At 32.7% G+C, this 13,605-nt stretch overlaps 2 protein-coding genes across 3 annotated transcripts; one reads left to right on the forward strand and one right to left on the reverse strand.

Annotated features, from left to right (window-relative positions):
• Positions 1-3,177: 3,177 nt before the first annotated feature.
• On the reverse strand, positions 3,178-5,977 carry LOC123691771 (carboxypeptidase Q-like). The gene is made up of 3 exons (XM_045636326.1): positions 5,715-5,977; positions 4,598-4,727; positions 3,178-4,351 (listed from the first exon to the last, which is right to left on the reverse strand). Exons 1-3 carry the CDS (start codon positions 5,912-5,914, stop codon positions 3,260-3,262), a joined length of 1,422 nt encoding a protein of 473 aa, XP_045492282.1. The 5' UTR covers positions 5,915-5,977; the 3' UTR covers positions 3,178-3,259.
• A 3,929-nt stretch (positions 5,978-9,906) lies between these two features.
• LOC123691980 (carboxypeptidase Q-like) lies at positions 9,907-12,649 on the forward strand. Of its 2 annotated transcripts, none has more exons than XM_045636579.1 (3): positions 9,907-10,158; positions 10,872-11,001; positions 11,080-12,649. In XM_045636579.1, exons 1-3 carry the CDS (start codon positions 9,944-9,946, stop codon positions 12,166-12,168), a joined length of 1,434 nt encoding a protein of 477 aa, XP_045492535.1. In that variant the 5' UTR covers positions 9,907-9,943; the 3' UTR covers positions 12,169-12,649. The 2 variants fall into 2 exon arrangements, with proteins under 2 accessions (XP_045492535.1, XP_045492536.1); XM_045636580.1 differs by lacking the exon at positions 9,907-10,158 and adding an exon at positions 10,502-10,716.
• The last annotated feature ends 956 nt before the right edge of the window (positions 12,650-13,605 follow it).

The following is a 13,605-nucleotide window of genomic DNA, read 5'->3' on the forward strand; positions in this document are numbered from 1 at the left end:
TGCCTAGTTGAGTAACGATGTTGTATAGATTCTCATTTCTTTTTTCAGGCATGCATTGTATTTCCAGATTATTCGAACGAGAATGTTGCTCCAGGTTATTAATTCGTAAAAGTAAATCATCAATTGAATTTCTAAGTTCGGTATTTTCTTTTTCTAATTTTTTTGTTATTTCAGTGGCAGATTGCTGTAATTTCTCAATTTCATCAAATCTTGCATTCATAAACTGCATCGATCTTACGAGCTCCTTCATTTCCTCACGGACTGGTATTAGTTCTTTATTGATAGTGGAGACAATACTAACATTAAATTGACCTAACATCTCGCTAAATTCCGTTTTTATAATATTCTGTATCATTAAACGTAAATCTTCATTATTAGATATCGGAGAAGTTGGTGGTGGGGATCCTGAGGCTTGCCTTTTATTGCCTCTATTCAAGGTTACATTACGGATAGGAGTCGAATCCTTCTTCAAAGTTTTTGGGTTCTTGCTTAGGCATATAGGGCAGTTCCAGGATTTTTCCTCCTTAGATTTGTAGGGGGAAACCTTCATAGATAAGCAGGCATAATGAAATGACTTTCCACACGATGAACATATAATGCACTTTTGGTTTCCACCAGTATCATCGTCATTTGTGCAACATCCCCATAATGCGGATACAGTAGCCATAGTATATATTTAAAAAGTGTAATCCAAAAACTTTAACTTATATTTCCGAATTTTCCCTATATAAAGATTCTCACAGCGGCACACAAGGGCAAGGCACTAAGTAACTTACGTTCCGTCGCTTATTCTTTGACGCAATGGGCGGGGACTATGCTTCAACGCGGCAGGCAAGCAGTTCTGATGCTTATGCGTGGAGCGGAACCGTGCAAATTGCACGCACTACGCGTAGAAATCACAAGTCATGCAGACGTCAGTACATCGATTGTAATATAACTTTTGAACGGAATGATATAAGTTCGCTTAAAATACACACTGTTTATTGATATTTTTGATGTAATTCACTGCAGCACTGGTTTATTGTCAAGTTATGAAAGTACTTGTTGCAATTTAAACGTAAATAACTTTAAGAAATAGTAATTCTTCACAGAGCAAAAACTAACGTATGCTAGCCGTTTGAGTGCACGGTCAAAGATGACATTATATGGATACTAAACGTTGGTTTGATAGTTTTTACTGGCTTCAGTCCAAAGACCTCACATCGTTTCCTTTAGTCGTTGCATTGCGTATAATATTGAAGATACTTCCTTTAGGTAAACTTTGATATTCACAAATATTCTAGAGCCTAAAATTAGGATAAATAACTAATTGTGAAGATTAATAGTCTTCTTTAAATGTCATTAAAATTGATACTTTGCCACTTAAAGGATTGTTTCTTGGTTGTTTCTCTTTTATAAACTTAAGAATCTGTGTGTGACCTGGATACTTTGTTTATTATTTTTATTCTTATAACTTTTTCTTAAAATATACATACTTGTATGTCTAAAACGCCGTCACTTTGCCCGAACAGTACATCTAATATAGTAAATAGTAATAGATAGTTTAATAACATCTTCGTGTACCTACCTTTTGCTCATTTTCTTACTCACTTTGCGTCGATCCCTATCTATGAGCAAGACTACATCTATTATAGCAAAAGCAATCAAGTAGTGTATCAAAACTTTCCACAAATCTTGTGGTTAGTCCCTCTTGATATACCCCTTTCCCTAAATAAGGATTATGAGAATCTAAGTTGTGACAGATAATAAGTATAGTTTACAACGTAATTTATCGAATTTTGAACAATTAATAATTTTGTTACCTCGGCGAGTCTAAGTCAATTTTGCTGCAATATATTTTTCAATTTATTTCAATACTAGCTTTCCACCCGCGACATCGCCCGCGCAGTCAAAGAAAAACCCGCATAGTTCCCGTTCCCGTGGGATTTCCGGGATAAAGCCTATCCTATGTCCTTTCTCGGGTATAAAAATATCTCTATATCAAATTTCATGCAAATTGATTCAGTAGTTAAGGCGTGATTGAGTAACAGACAGACAGACAGAGTTACTTTCGCATTTATAATATAAGTATGAATATATTTTTCAATTTATTTCAATATTTTTTTAAATGTACATACTTATCTAGTAATTGAAGCATTTCGATTTCCGTTTATTTTTATTTTTTTGCTAAAAGTATATTTTATAAGTAAGGCCGAGTAAATATAGACATATTATTTTATAGTTTTATTAAGCTATTGCATAGCTTCTATCGCGGGCCTTGAGTGCTGGGACCGAATCGAGAAATTCCGTAACGAAAAAACCTCACACTCTCCACTCCGACGGGCGGAGGTGTGGCTTGAAGGCATAGTATGCAATAGCTTTACCGCGGCAGTCCCCGAGTGCCACACGTCGTTGTTTTATATATTTTAGTGAGTAAACGTAATCTTTTAACTGATTCAAATTTTTTAAAAGCTTTTTCTATTTCAAAGCGTTATTCATTTTTCAAATAAATCTTCTTGCAAATTCATATGATTTTATGAAATCGTTTATACCGTGGCAGTGATATTGAAATAATCAATATGCACGGTCTGCTCTGAAGCCCTCGCTTCTCTACATTTCGAATTCATGACCAGTAAGCAAAATTTTTATTGGACCGTACTTTCTTTGACCACAAATACTCCTTACATAAAATATTTCTAGAAGAGTTCAAAGTGCAAATTCCACAGTTTCCAACTGTTAAACAGCTGCGCGGAGTTATTTGAAATGGATATCCTATAACTTTTATCGTGCGACGTTGATGTCGCAACACAAAGTGCGCAAGTTTATGAAAAATGTTTCTTTAAAAAGTTCGAGCGAAAAGGCTTGATAGGATATTATATCAGTACCCTGAGAACATAACAATGCGCTACACGGCAAACTTGTTTCGAAATTTGATTTCAATGTCTTGCATAATAATATTGAATCGAGTTGCATAATTTTCGACGCCTACAAAATTATATAGCTTAAAATATAATATTATATTATGGCGTTAAAAGATCGCAATTAAGGGCCATATATAAATACATATTATGTAAATAAATACATCATCATTATACCTATAAAAGTTTTAGTTGTCTATCAATCAGTTAAATTAGTCATATAAGGATATATACATATATAAGTGTTACGTTTTTGTTGAGGGAAAAAAAAGTATTTTATGCAAAATTTATTTTTTTATATTACTTTGATCATCAATTAAACCATTAAACAACGCAGTAATAATATAGAAAATATTAAAGCTTTATCGAGGTATATCGACAGAAATATCAGCTATGATGTACGCGAGTGCCGTCCAGAAAGCTGTGCACATATCTAGTTCCTCGGGGTCCTCTACATTCATAGTATCTCCTTCCGTATGGTGAAACCAGAAGTATTTTTCATTTGCGTTATGTAAACTAGCTCCTGGCACTCCAGTTTTTATTAGTACTTGAATATCAGACCCTGGCGTATCAGATTCAACTAGAGTGGAAGCGTTGATAGACTCGAATAATTTTAATATTTCACCAATAATACAACGAGCTTCTTGTGTCCCAGCAACGGACAATCCTAGTGGTGCAAATGTTCCTTCATCAGATTCCATAATAAAGTTGATATTGTGACTCTCATTTCGGTGTTTCTCTTCATATGCATAAGCTCCTATTAATCCAAACTCTTCAGCCGTCCAGAAAATAGTTCTTACTGTTCTTTTTGGTCTCAAATTCAATCTTTTTAGAATAACAGGAGCAGCCCAGCTCACAAATAAGCCACCGCCATCGTCCATAGCACCTTGACCAACATCCCAGCTATCTATATGACCAGAAACTATTACTAATTTTTCTGGATTATCCTTGCCTTTCAAATCTATAAGGGTATTTCTGGAAATTTTCATTTCATATGAACTGGTCATTTTAATATTTAAAACAACTTTTTCGCCTCTATCGTGGAATCTTCGGATTAAATCAGCGTCTTCCAACGTAATTGCTGCTGTAGGTATTTTTGTAACGTTTTCAGCGTAATTTTGTGAGCCGGTGTGTGGCGTATAGATTGAAAACGGTGCTATTGATCTGACTAAAGATGCAACTGCGCCTTTTGCAGCCGCTTTAGCAGCACCTTGAGATCTGTATACAGCAGTTTCGCCGTACGTTGTGAATACTGGGTCATATAATACTATTTTACCTTCTATGTCTTTAACAGGGGTTTCATCCAGTTTTTCAAAACTAGAAAGTACTATTACTTCTGCGGTAATTCCCTCCGGCGGAGTACTAACGCTTTTCCCGAGGCCCAACAATGCAATAAGTTTTGATCGTGGTTCCAACATAGTAATTTTTTCTTGTTCCCTCACCCAGTGTGGAACCTGTAAAAAATTCGTGATAGAAAAGTAAGAACAATTTATCGAATAAAAGGATTACACTTGTCGATGATTCGACGTGAATGATAAGTGCGATATTCGATCAGGTAACCTACATATTGATATTTTGTCTTATTATTATTCAATTTGAGAATTTAATAATATTTAAATCATATTATTTTGATCATTTAGATATCATCGATTAAATTATAGGATGTTATATTATCCGCGCTGCAATTTAAAGCTAATTACCTCAAGCTCCTCGGTGATAATGTCATTAAGCTCCTCTTCCTTAGTCAACTCTATCATATAATCTATGGAGTCTTCGAGCACTTGGGACCCCGATATACGGGCACCAAACTTGTCCACAAATTTAGCCAATCTGAAAATATTATCGTCTTTATAAATCTAATGTTGTATTATTATCGTAGCGAGATGATGAACATAAAAATAGCTTTCTTATAATTTAACAGGCTGTTTTTAAATAATTCGTTTGAATAAAAGCTAACAATTTTAGAAGCTGTTTTGTTAATAAAATTAGTATTTCATTTAATTTCTATTAATATATAATTCAATAGTTCCTTTCTATATTTTTCATAATAAGTTATTTATTTTCATAACAATATAATTTACCTACATGTACACATATTGACCCAGTTATTGTTTTTATTAAAACTTTATCTCCTTGAGAGCTAAGTGAATACTATGAAATTAATTCAAATATACATAATTTAAAAAAAGGGATTTTAGCCGTACAAAAAAAAGTTTTTCCATAGATTACTCACTCATCATAACTTTTACTTTTAAACTCTCCTTCAAGCACATATATAAATATCTGGTCCTTCACATCTTGGTAAGAAGAAATCTCGTTTATTAAATCATCACCCAAAAGAGACCTACATTTATCTGAACTTTTTGGCAACGACTTTGCCTCACTTATAGTTATAATAAGGAATATTACGGCGATACGGCCGAATGAATACATTTTTCCGCCGCCACCTCTAAAATATTGCGATGTTGTGATAAGCAGAAAACCCTTTTGTTAAGCGTCTATCTTATCAGCCTGAGGAACAAAAATTAGAGATATCATTGGAGAAAGAGGAACGGCACTTTATAGTTAATGCCATGAAATGGATAATACAGAGATAAGTTAAGATGAGATCGAATTCCGTATATGATAGCATAGCATCTTTGCGTCAATTTTGAAATATACTGAATACAGCAATTCAAACTTCAAGTGCATTATTATTAACAATAACAATATATTTAACAAGTATCGCGTGATAATTGAATGCGTCGTTAACAAAAGGGTCGTGTAATTTCTAAAGGTCAGTTCAATAAGTAAGAGTTATGACGTGCCACTACTCACTCGTGATATGTCTTCCCTTTGAATGGGCCGGAGATGACATAATCCATAATATCCCGAACCGCAGTATCATAAGATGCTATTTCGTCAGCTAAATTGCCAATGTCACACGACATTAACTCGGTATAGGACTTTTTCCTTGGCGCACTTTGCACTTCACTCAGGATAATAACAAGTATCAATTTAGATATTGCTAGATACATCGTAAATACTGTTATCGTAACACGTCCTTACTCGAGGATGTTGATAATGGTCTGGTCTAGGAGGATAGTAAACAACGCAAGGATCAATAATTGAATGCAGTAGTTCGTAATGGATTCCGTAAAGCATAATCTGCTATGACTAGTAAAGAGAATGAACTAGAATTTTAATACCGAGTAACCGCATTATTCTTTGAGAACTAATTAGTAGTTTATAATACATTGATTTTATAAAATATAAAATATGAATATGAAATAATTATTTGTTTGCTATAGGTATAGAAATTTTAAGAAAATTGCAGTTTTTTTTTTCATTTACTAACTCAATTACTGTGTTTTACGAATTGTTTCTCATGTTTGAATATTTATACGTTACTTAATCAATATACATATTTAAAATACATAGATATAATATCCATACTAATATTGTAAATTCGAAAGTAACTCTGTCTGTCTGTCTGTTACTCAATCACGCCTAAACTACTGAACCAATTTTCATGAAATGACGCAAAAGGGAAATGACGCAATCTCGGAAATCCCACGGGAACGGGAACTATGCGGGTTTTTTTTTTGACTGCGCGGCCGAAGCCGCGGGCGGAAACCTAGTATTTTATATGTGAATAGCACAATAACACTAATAATATATAAGGTCTGTACAATAAACATGGAAATCAACGGTTTAACGGTGTCATTCGAGCGACTCTGAACTAAAATACCGCTTTTATTCGCGCTGCCTGCACATTGCACAATGGCAAGTAGTTATCATTAATTCGTTGAATTAAAATGAAAAATAATCTCACGCTTCCGTTGCAATTGTATGGAAATAAAAATAAATAAAAGCGGGCTTTTGATAGTTATAAATTTCCGGTTAAACACCTTAATCACACCTTTAGGGACTGGAACATGCTTCCTGAATCTGTGTTCCCCGACGAGTACAATATGGGGGTCTTCAAGCGTAGAGTGAACAGCCCCCCTAGCCAAGTGGCTTTCTGTTAGCGTAGCGTTCAATAGAATAGACTACGAATGTATGAGATTGACGTAAGCTGTAGACAAGTTGTCAAGCTCTTCCCTATCGTCAATAAAAAAATAATAATCATGAATCATGCTGAAATATCCAAAGTTAATGTATTTATTTATTTTAATCTTTGAAGACGATAGGAAATCGTCTAGACAAATTTCTTATCGGAATGGTACCACTTGAGATCAGCGTGGCTCAAATTGGCTGAGCCACGAAGACAAAATTTGTAGCTAAAAGTTTTAGTTAACTTTTGGTACCTATGATAGATTTATTGATAAAAACACAGTAAAATAATAAGAATTACATGAATTTTATTACTCAATAATACATGTTTTATGCACTTGTGCATTGCTATATTATGATCTTTTAATCCAAGAAGTTAATAATAAAATAATAAATATATCATGTATTTATGTTTTAATTGGTTTTCCGAAGTTATTGTGCAGCTAATTATTTACTATTTACCCACCTACCATCAACAATTTTTTACAGTTTATAGGTGTGATATTGACAAATAAACATTTATTCTGTCTTTCTAATAAGTATTGCATATGTGAAAGTTTGGATGTATAGATATGTGTTACTTAAAAAACTTTATACTACAAGTAAATATTTTTGCAACTTATATGCAACATTAGCTCTACAAAAACCTACTAGCTTTTTTAATTAATACTTTCTTCCACATGTAAATCCGCGAGGCACAGATCGCTCAACAGATAGGTACTTATAACTATGATATATAAAAGAGCTAGATACGTTACCCGCTCTCTATTTTGGCAAGAAAAAACTCAGCTAAGTGCCCGAGTTTCACTTAGTCACGCACCATTCAGCGTCGTGGCTGGACGTTCTTTTTATATTTTAATCGGCAGTTGTTATTACGAAGTACATGAGTGAGACATGTATTATGTCTCGTGCGTGAGAGTGAAAGAGAGAACAACTGTATTGGTGATAATGCGTTAGTAATGTAGGTATGTATTAATTACGCTGTTTTTTAGTGCAATGATGTTAGCGTATGCCGCGTCTACTAGTATAATAGGTCATTGACTTATAATCATAAAAGTGAGTTAACGAATAACGGATACGAATGACGAATTTTGATTTGATACAGTTGCACCCTATCTCTATTGTACTTCAATTTAAATAAAGCTCTAGATTATTTTAAATGTACTATCTATCATAATACAGTTAAGAAACGCAACGGCAAATACTATATATCATTTTAGTTGGAAGCCAAACTTTTGCATGTCGTTCCGTTGAAGTTTGTATAATTGAAATAGCACAAGCAAACACTAAATTCTTCCTCGCTTTTTCTGTAAACCATGTTATTTTTTTTTTACCAAATTTTTATGGGACCATTTAAATTTGGTCTATTTGTGATAATAATTTAAAGGCGGTTTATTTTTTTTTTTTTGTTAAAAATAATTCGACTAGGGTTTTTCACATATAAAAATATCCTATCTTTCCACAACATAGACAATATACTGACTACATTCGCTATCACAACAAAATGTACTTTATGGTTCGGAAGTTTATGTACCGCAAGTGCAATAAAAATCATGAAGCAATTCCGATGTCACATACCTGCCACAGTAGACATATCGATCGGAGAATGGGGACAAGACTACACTTTCTGGTTTCGCATTTTTACCAAATTTATTTTGACTAACTGAAACTTGAGGCGTCTAAGTATGTTAAAATATCTGTCCATTTCCCATGTCCAAGCATCATAAACTTATAATGCTATTAACTTTTAAATTGTTAAATTAATGCCCATAAATATTTGTTACCTTATGATACTATATTAATTGCGCTGCACATCTTGCGTCGTAACAATAAAGACTATCTGTAATATTTAAGACTATGATTCAAAATAATTTTATAAGCTTATCGTTACTCAGCAAATATTATAATCCCTCAAGCAACTACTTGAATAGAAACGCTAAGATTTGTTTAATTTTAATTACATTTTTTTGTTGTTATTAATGCAGGGGCGTAGCTACCGCCGTATCTGCCGTATCAATTATACGCGGCCCCCAACTTGCGTAAACAAAAATGACTAAAAACTTCCAAATTTTTTTTTCAGAAATGACAAAAGTAAAAAAAAGCAATTTTCTGGCCTCCTGTGTGTATATTTAATTTGAATTGTTTTTAAAAATTTTGGAATAAGTGACAGATAGATAATTATGATGAATAAAATTATTTCTTTTAATTTTATGCAAACATTTTTTTTTCTTTTGTGAGAAATCTTTACCCTTCCTAAGAGCCCAAACAAATTTTTATACGGGGCCCCGCCAAGGCACGCTACGCTTCTGTATCAATGTCAGTATTTATACCCTAAAAAATATTTATAGTTTCATGTGGTATCATTGAGTATTATTTGTGGATAGTATTAATAACTAAAAAAAACGATGTTGTTTATGGTTAATTTAGGAACTACTTATTACTATTAAATATTTTGAACGATTTAGCATTACATTATGTTATTTGTACAGAAAATAATTAATGTTGCATTTATTAAATAAAGACAAATGAATTCTAGCTCAATTAAAAATGTCAAAATGTGTTTTTCTGTTGCAATGAATGGCTCTGAATATTTAATCCAGACAGACTCATTAAAATTCTTGTTTGTTAGCATAGATGTAGAGATAGGGTATATTACAATAATATAAATAAAACTGATTGCTGTTATCATAATATGAGACGTCACTGATACAGTAATTTCTATAAATACTATAACGTTATAAATCATATTTCGATTCTTCATGGCTCTTAAATGTAATTTTGTTTCGTTATTTAAGAATACCAGGTACAGAGATAAATCTACCTTATTCTGTATTCATTAGAGTCGTTATTGTTATCTTTGAATAAATTTATTAAAAGCAAAACCTTTATTATATTACGTTTATTTCATTATTTATGTCACATGGATAATGTGGATAATTTGTATTTTATATGGCTAGCCAGTACTAAAATTGACGCTATAACAGTGTTAGTAATACAATAGAAAAAGTAACATGAGTTTGATATTTTGTATTTACATTTTTATATTCTTAAATGCAGTGTCATGCAGTAGACATTTTCAAAGAGCTATACAATATACGCTTCAGAATGACTGTGCTAATTTCGTTAATGATACTTTGAGAGAAGAAATTCAATCGTATAAAAATATCGTCGATGATATAATGTACGAAATCACATCGAATCCACTGAGAGACAGATTTTACAACCAGTAAGTATGATGATAAATTTCAAATCGACTCTAAAAGATTCCGTTACATGGAAACATACAAAAGAAGCTATTATAAGCGTGTTAAAAATAACGTATAATTTGATATTCGTTAGGAAACAATAAAATAAATTCAAGCTCCTTATTTTATTATATCTAGCTCTACTAAATTAATACAATTCTCCTTTGTCCAACGACTCAGTTACCGTTTGAACCAATACTACTGTGTACGAATTTGACCTCTTGTAACAATTTCACAGCATCGGTTTGAACTTCAAAGCATATTGATAAGATACGACTCACCCACTTATTTCATTCATTATTAATTAATCGCAATACAAGTGTATATAATGCCAGTCGTGTAGTTATGAATCTCACAAATATTGTATTTTATTTCATTTTATACTTCGAGTCTGTATATTCACTATCAATAATAAACAGATATGATGATTGTGATTTAGACAATGCATTAATAGAAGAAATTAAAAGTTATAAAAATGTTACAATGAAAATAATGAATGATATAATAAACACTGACTTAGGAGCGAGTATGTATCAAAAGTAAGTTGGATACGTTCTTTTGTTTTCACAATTATACTAATGAATATTTGTGTGATATTGTTAGTATTAAATCGTCGTTGCCTCTCTATAGTACCTCTACAAAAAAAATTAACTTTTGATCGATTAATATTATTTAAATTCATTATAATTTATAGGTATACTGAATTCATTGACAAATTTGGTGCTCGTCCTTCCGGCACTGATGTATTGGAACAGTCTATAGACTATATGGTCAATCTAACCATTGGAGCAGGAATTAAAGATGTGACAACCGAAGAACTAGAGGTAACGTAAACTTAGAAATTACGATTATGTTTTAAATAATAATTACTGTACGAAATAATCTTAATATTTACTTTTCAGGTGCCGCATTGGGTACGAGGCTTTGAATCGGTGCAAATGCTTGAACCTCGTATAAAGAAAATTGCAGTTCTTGGCCTTGGTCCAAGTGTATCCACACCAAGTGAAGGTATCACTGCTGACTTAATAGTAGTAAGCAGTTTTAATGACCTTGATAAATTATCGGAGGAGGATGTTAAAGGAAAGATTGTTTTGTTTGACGAGGTTTACACAAATTATGGAGAAACAGTCATATATAGAGTCGAGTCGGCATCTAGAGCAGCCAAAAACGGAGCTGTTGCGTCACTCATAAGAAGTGTTACGCCATTCTCTTTATATACTCCTCATACTGGATACCAACACTATGAAAAAGATGTACCAAAAATACCGACTGCAGCCATTACCGTTGAAGATGCTGCTTTATTAAGAAGATTATATGAGAAAAAGGAGAAAATTGTTCTAAACATTAAAATGTTTAGTACTTATGATAGAAAAAAGTCTCGAAACACAATTATAGATTTCAAAGGAAGCAAATATCCTGATAAGTATGTCATTGTATCCGGACATATTGACAGTTGGGACGTCGGTCAGGGTGCAATGGACGACGGTGGTGGTATGATGATAAGTTGGTTTGTCCCCGTGGTGTTGAAACATTTCCAAATCCGACCGAAACGAACTCTTCGAGCTATTTTGTGGACTTCAGAAGAAGCGGGGTTAGTTGGTGCTCAAGCATATTTAAAACGTCATTTAGACGAACTAGACAAAATTAATTTTATAATGGAATCTGACGAAGGTACGTTTAAGCCTCTTGGCTTAGACGTGGGCGGCTCAAAGACAGCACAATGTATAATAGCTGAAATATTAAAACTGTTTCCAACGATAGACAAAATGACGGAGAGTGAGAGCCCTGGCTCGGATATTATACTTTTTATCAAGAAAGGAATCCCTGGGGCGTCGTTATTAAACGAAAATGATAAATACTTCTGGTTCCACCACACAGAGGCGGATACGATGGAGGTTCAGAAAATGGAGGATGTCGTTAAATGTGCCGCTTTTTGGACAGCTATATCTTATGTTATTGCTGACTTATCGGTTGATATCCCTCGACAGTAATAGAAATCTTTACACACGCTTAAAAAAAGACACATATCGTATAGAAAATCATACATTTATTTTATAAGGTTGCTTATTATCTAAATCCTTGAAGAAAAAACCTTTTATATTTTCTGAATTTATAATTATATGACCTTTACTAGTGCATAAAGCTATTAAAAAATAGAATTCGGTCTACTAAATTGTTAGAAAATCAAGATGTCGGAAACAATACAAACTTTGGAAGTGAAAGCATTGTTCTTGGCAAGTCGTTGAATCTAGGAAAATGAATGTATTGCAAAAGCTTTCAGCATTCCAATTGATTTCCAGAATGTGCAGGAATGAAAGTTCCCAAGAAATTTAACTTCGTAATGTTCAAGAATGGGCTTTTATTTGGAAATTTCCTAAGCTTTTAGGTTCATAGAATTAAAGTCCATAAATGAATTATGATATAATTGTAATTCATAAGATGTTGATGTTATTAAATAACATTATAAAATTATTTGAACGGTGTACCTTCATTTATATTTAACGCCAATAAATGGTGTATCCTTAGAAAATAGAAGTGGCTAATATGTAGTTCCTATAAAGAATTTAAAAACATCAACTATTTCTCTTTTTAAAATGTAAAATTATTTTTTTAATAATTATAAGGTTATACATTATACAGACAATATATTTCAATATACCCATTAATATTCTCAAACGTCGACGCGCATTTAATATTGTTCGTATGAAGCTCTCAATTGTGTGTCATGGCATTCCAGTGAAGAATTAGTAGCTATGATATTGTTTTATTACTAGCTCAAGAATAGGTACTGTTTGGATATATCTCAAACTTTAAATTCATTTCAAACAATGATTTTTACATAATTTTTATATTTAATGAGTTTTATAATTTTCTAAATAATTGCACAATTATTGTCCTCTTTTATATCTATTTCAATACGTAATTAATTGCAAGCCAAGCCAAGCCGTCCTCATTGTCTATACTCGGTGCTTAAAATGCAAGGCTTCACATCGAGGCAATATGTAATTTAAACCTATGAGAAGTACCCACTTCGTAGAAACTACTTTATTTTTCCTTCATATCTTTTCATTTAAAATGCCTTTTGTGCTCTCAGAAACATTTTTAAGGGCAGACATTATTATGATGTAACGTGACCCTGTTGTAAACAAGAGTAGGTATATAAATTAATCTTAAATGCATAAAGGTACTTTGAATACTAGGTTTTCTACACTAATATTATAAAGAGGAAAACTTTGTTTGTTTGATTGTAATGAATAGGCTCATAAACTACTGGACCGATTTTAAAAATTCTTTCACCATTCGAAAGCTACATTATCCACGAGTAATATAGGCTATATAATATTGTCACGCTAAGACCAACAGGAGTGGAGCCACGCGGGTGAAACCGCACGGTACAGCTAGTATAAAATAATGAGGATGAGTTAAAT

The sequence above is a fragment of the Colias croceus genome, chromosome 5 (assembly GCF_905220415.1).
Source record: "Colias croceus chromosome 5, ilColCroc2.1".
Lineage (NCBI taxonomy): Eukaryota > Metazoa > Arthropoda > Insecta > Lepidoptera > Pieridae > Colias > Colias croceus.

Excerpts from the sequence above, each read along its gene's own strand:
- LOC123691771 (XM_045636326.1), bottom strand. The coding sequence starts at position 5,914 with ATGTATCTAGCAATATCTAAATTGATACTTGTTATTATCCTGAGTGAA. Across the intron at positions 4,728-5,714 it reads AAAGGGAAGACATATCACGA|ATTGGCTAAATTTGTGGACA; the intron begins GTGAGTAGTGGC and ends TAATATTTTCAG. Across the intron at positions 4,352-4,597 it reads TTATCACCGAGGAGCTTGAG|GTTCCACACTGGGTGAGGGA; the intron begins GTAATTAGCTTT and ends AATTTTTTACAG.
- LOC123691980 (XM_045636579.1), top strand. The coding sequence starts at position 9,944 with ATGAGTTTGATATTTTGTATTTACATTTTTATATTCTTAAATGCAGTG. Across the intron at positions 10,159-10,871 it reads AGAGACAGATTTTACAACCA|GTATACTGAATTCATTGACA; the intron begins GTAAGTATGATG and ends TATAATTTATAG. Across the intron at positions 11,002-11,079 it reads TGACAACCGAAGAACTAGAG|GTGCCGCATTGGGTACGAGG; the intron begins GTAACGTAAACT and ends TTTACTTTTCAG.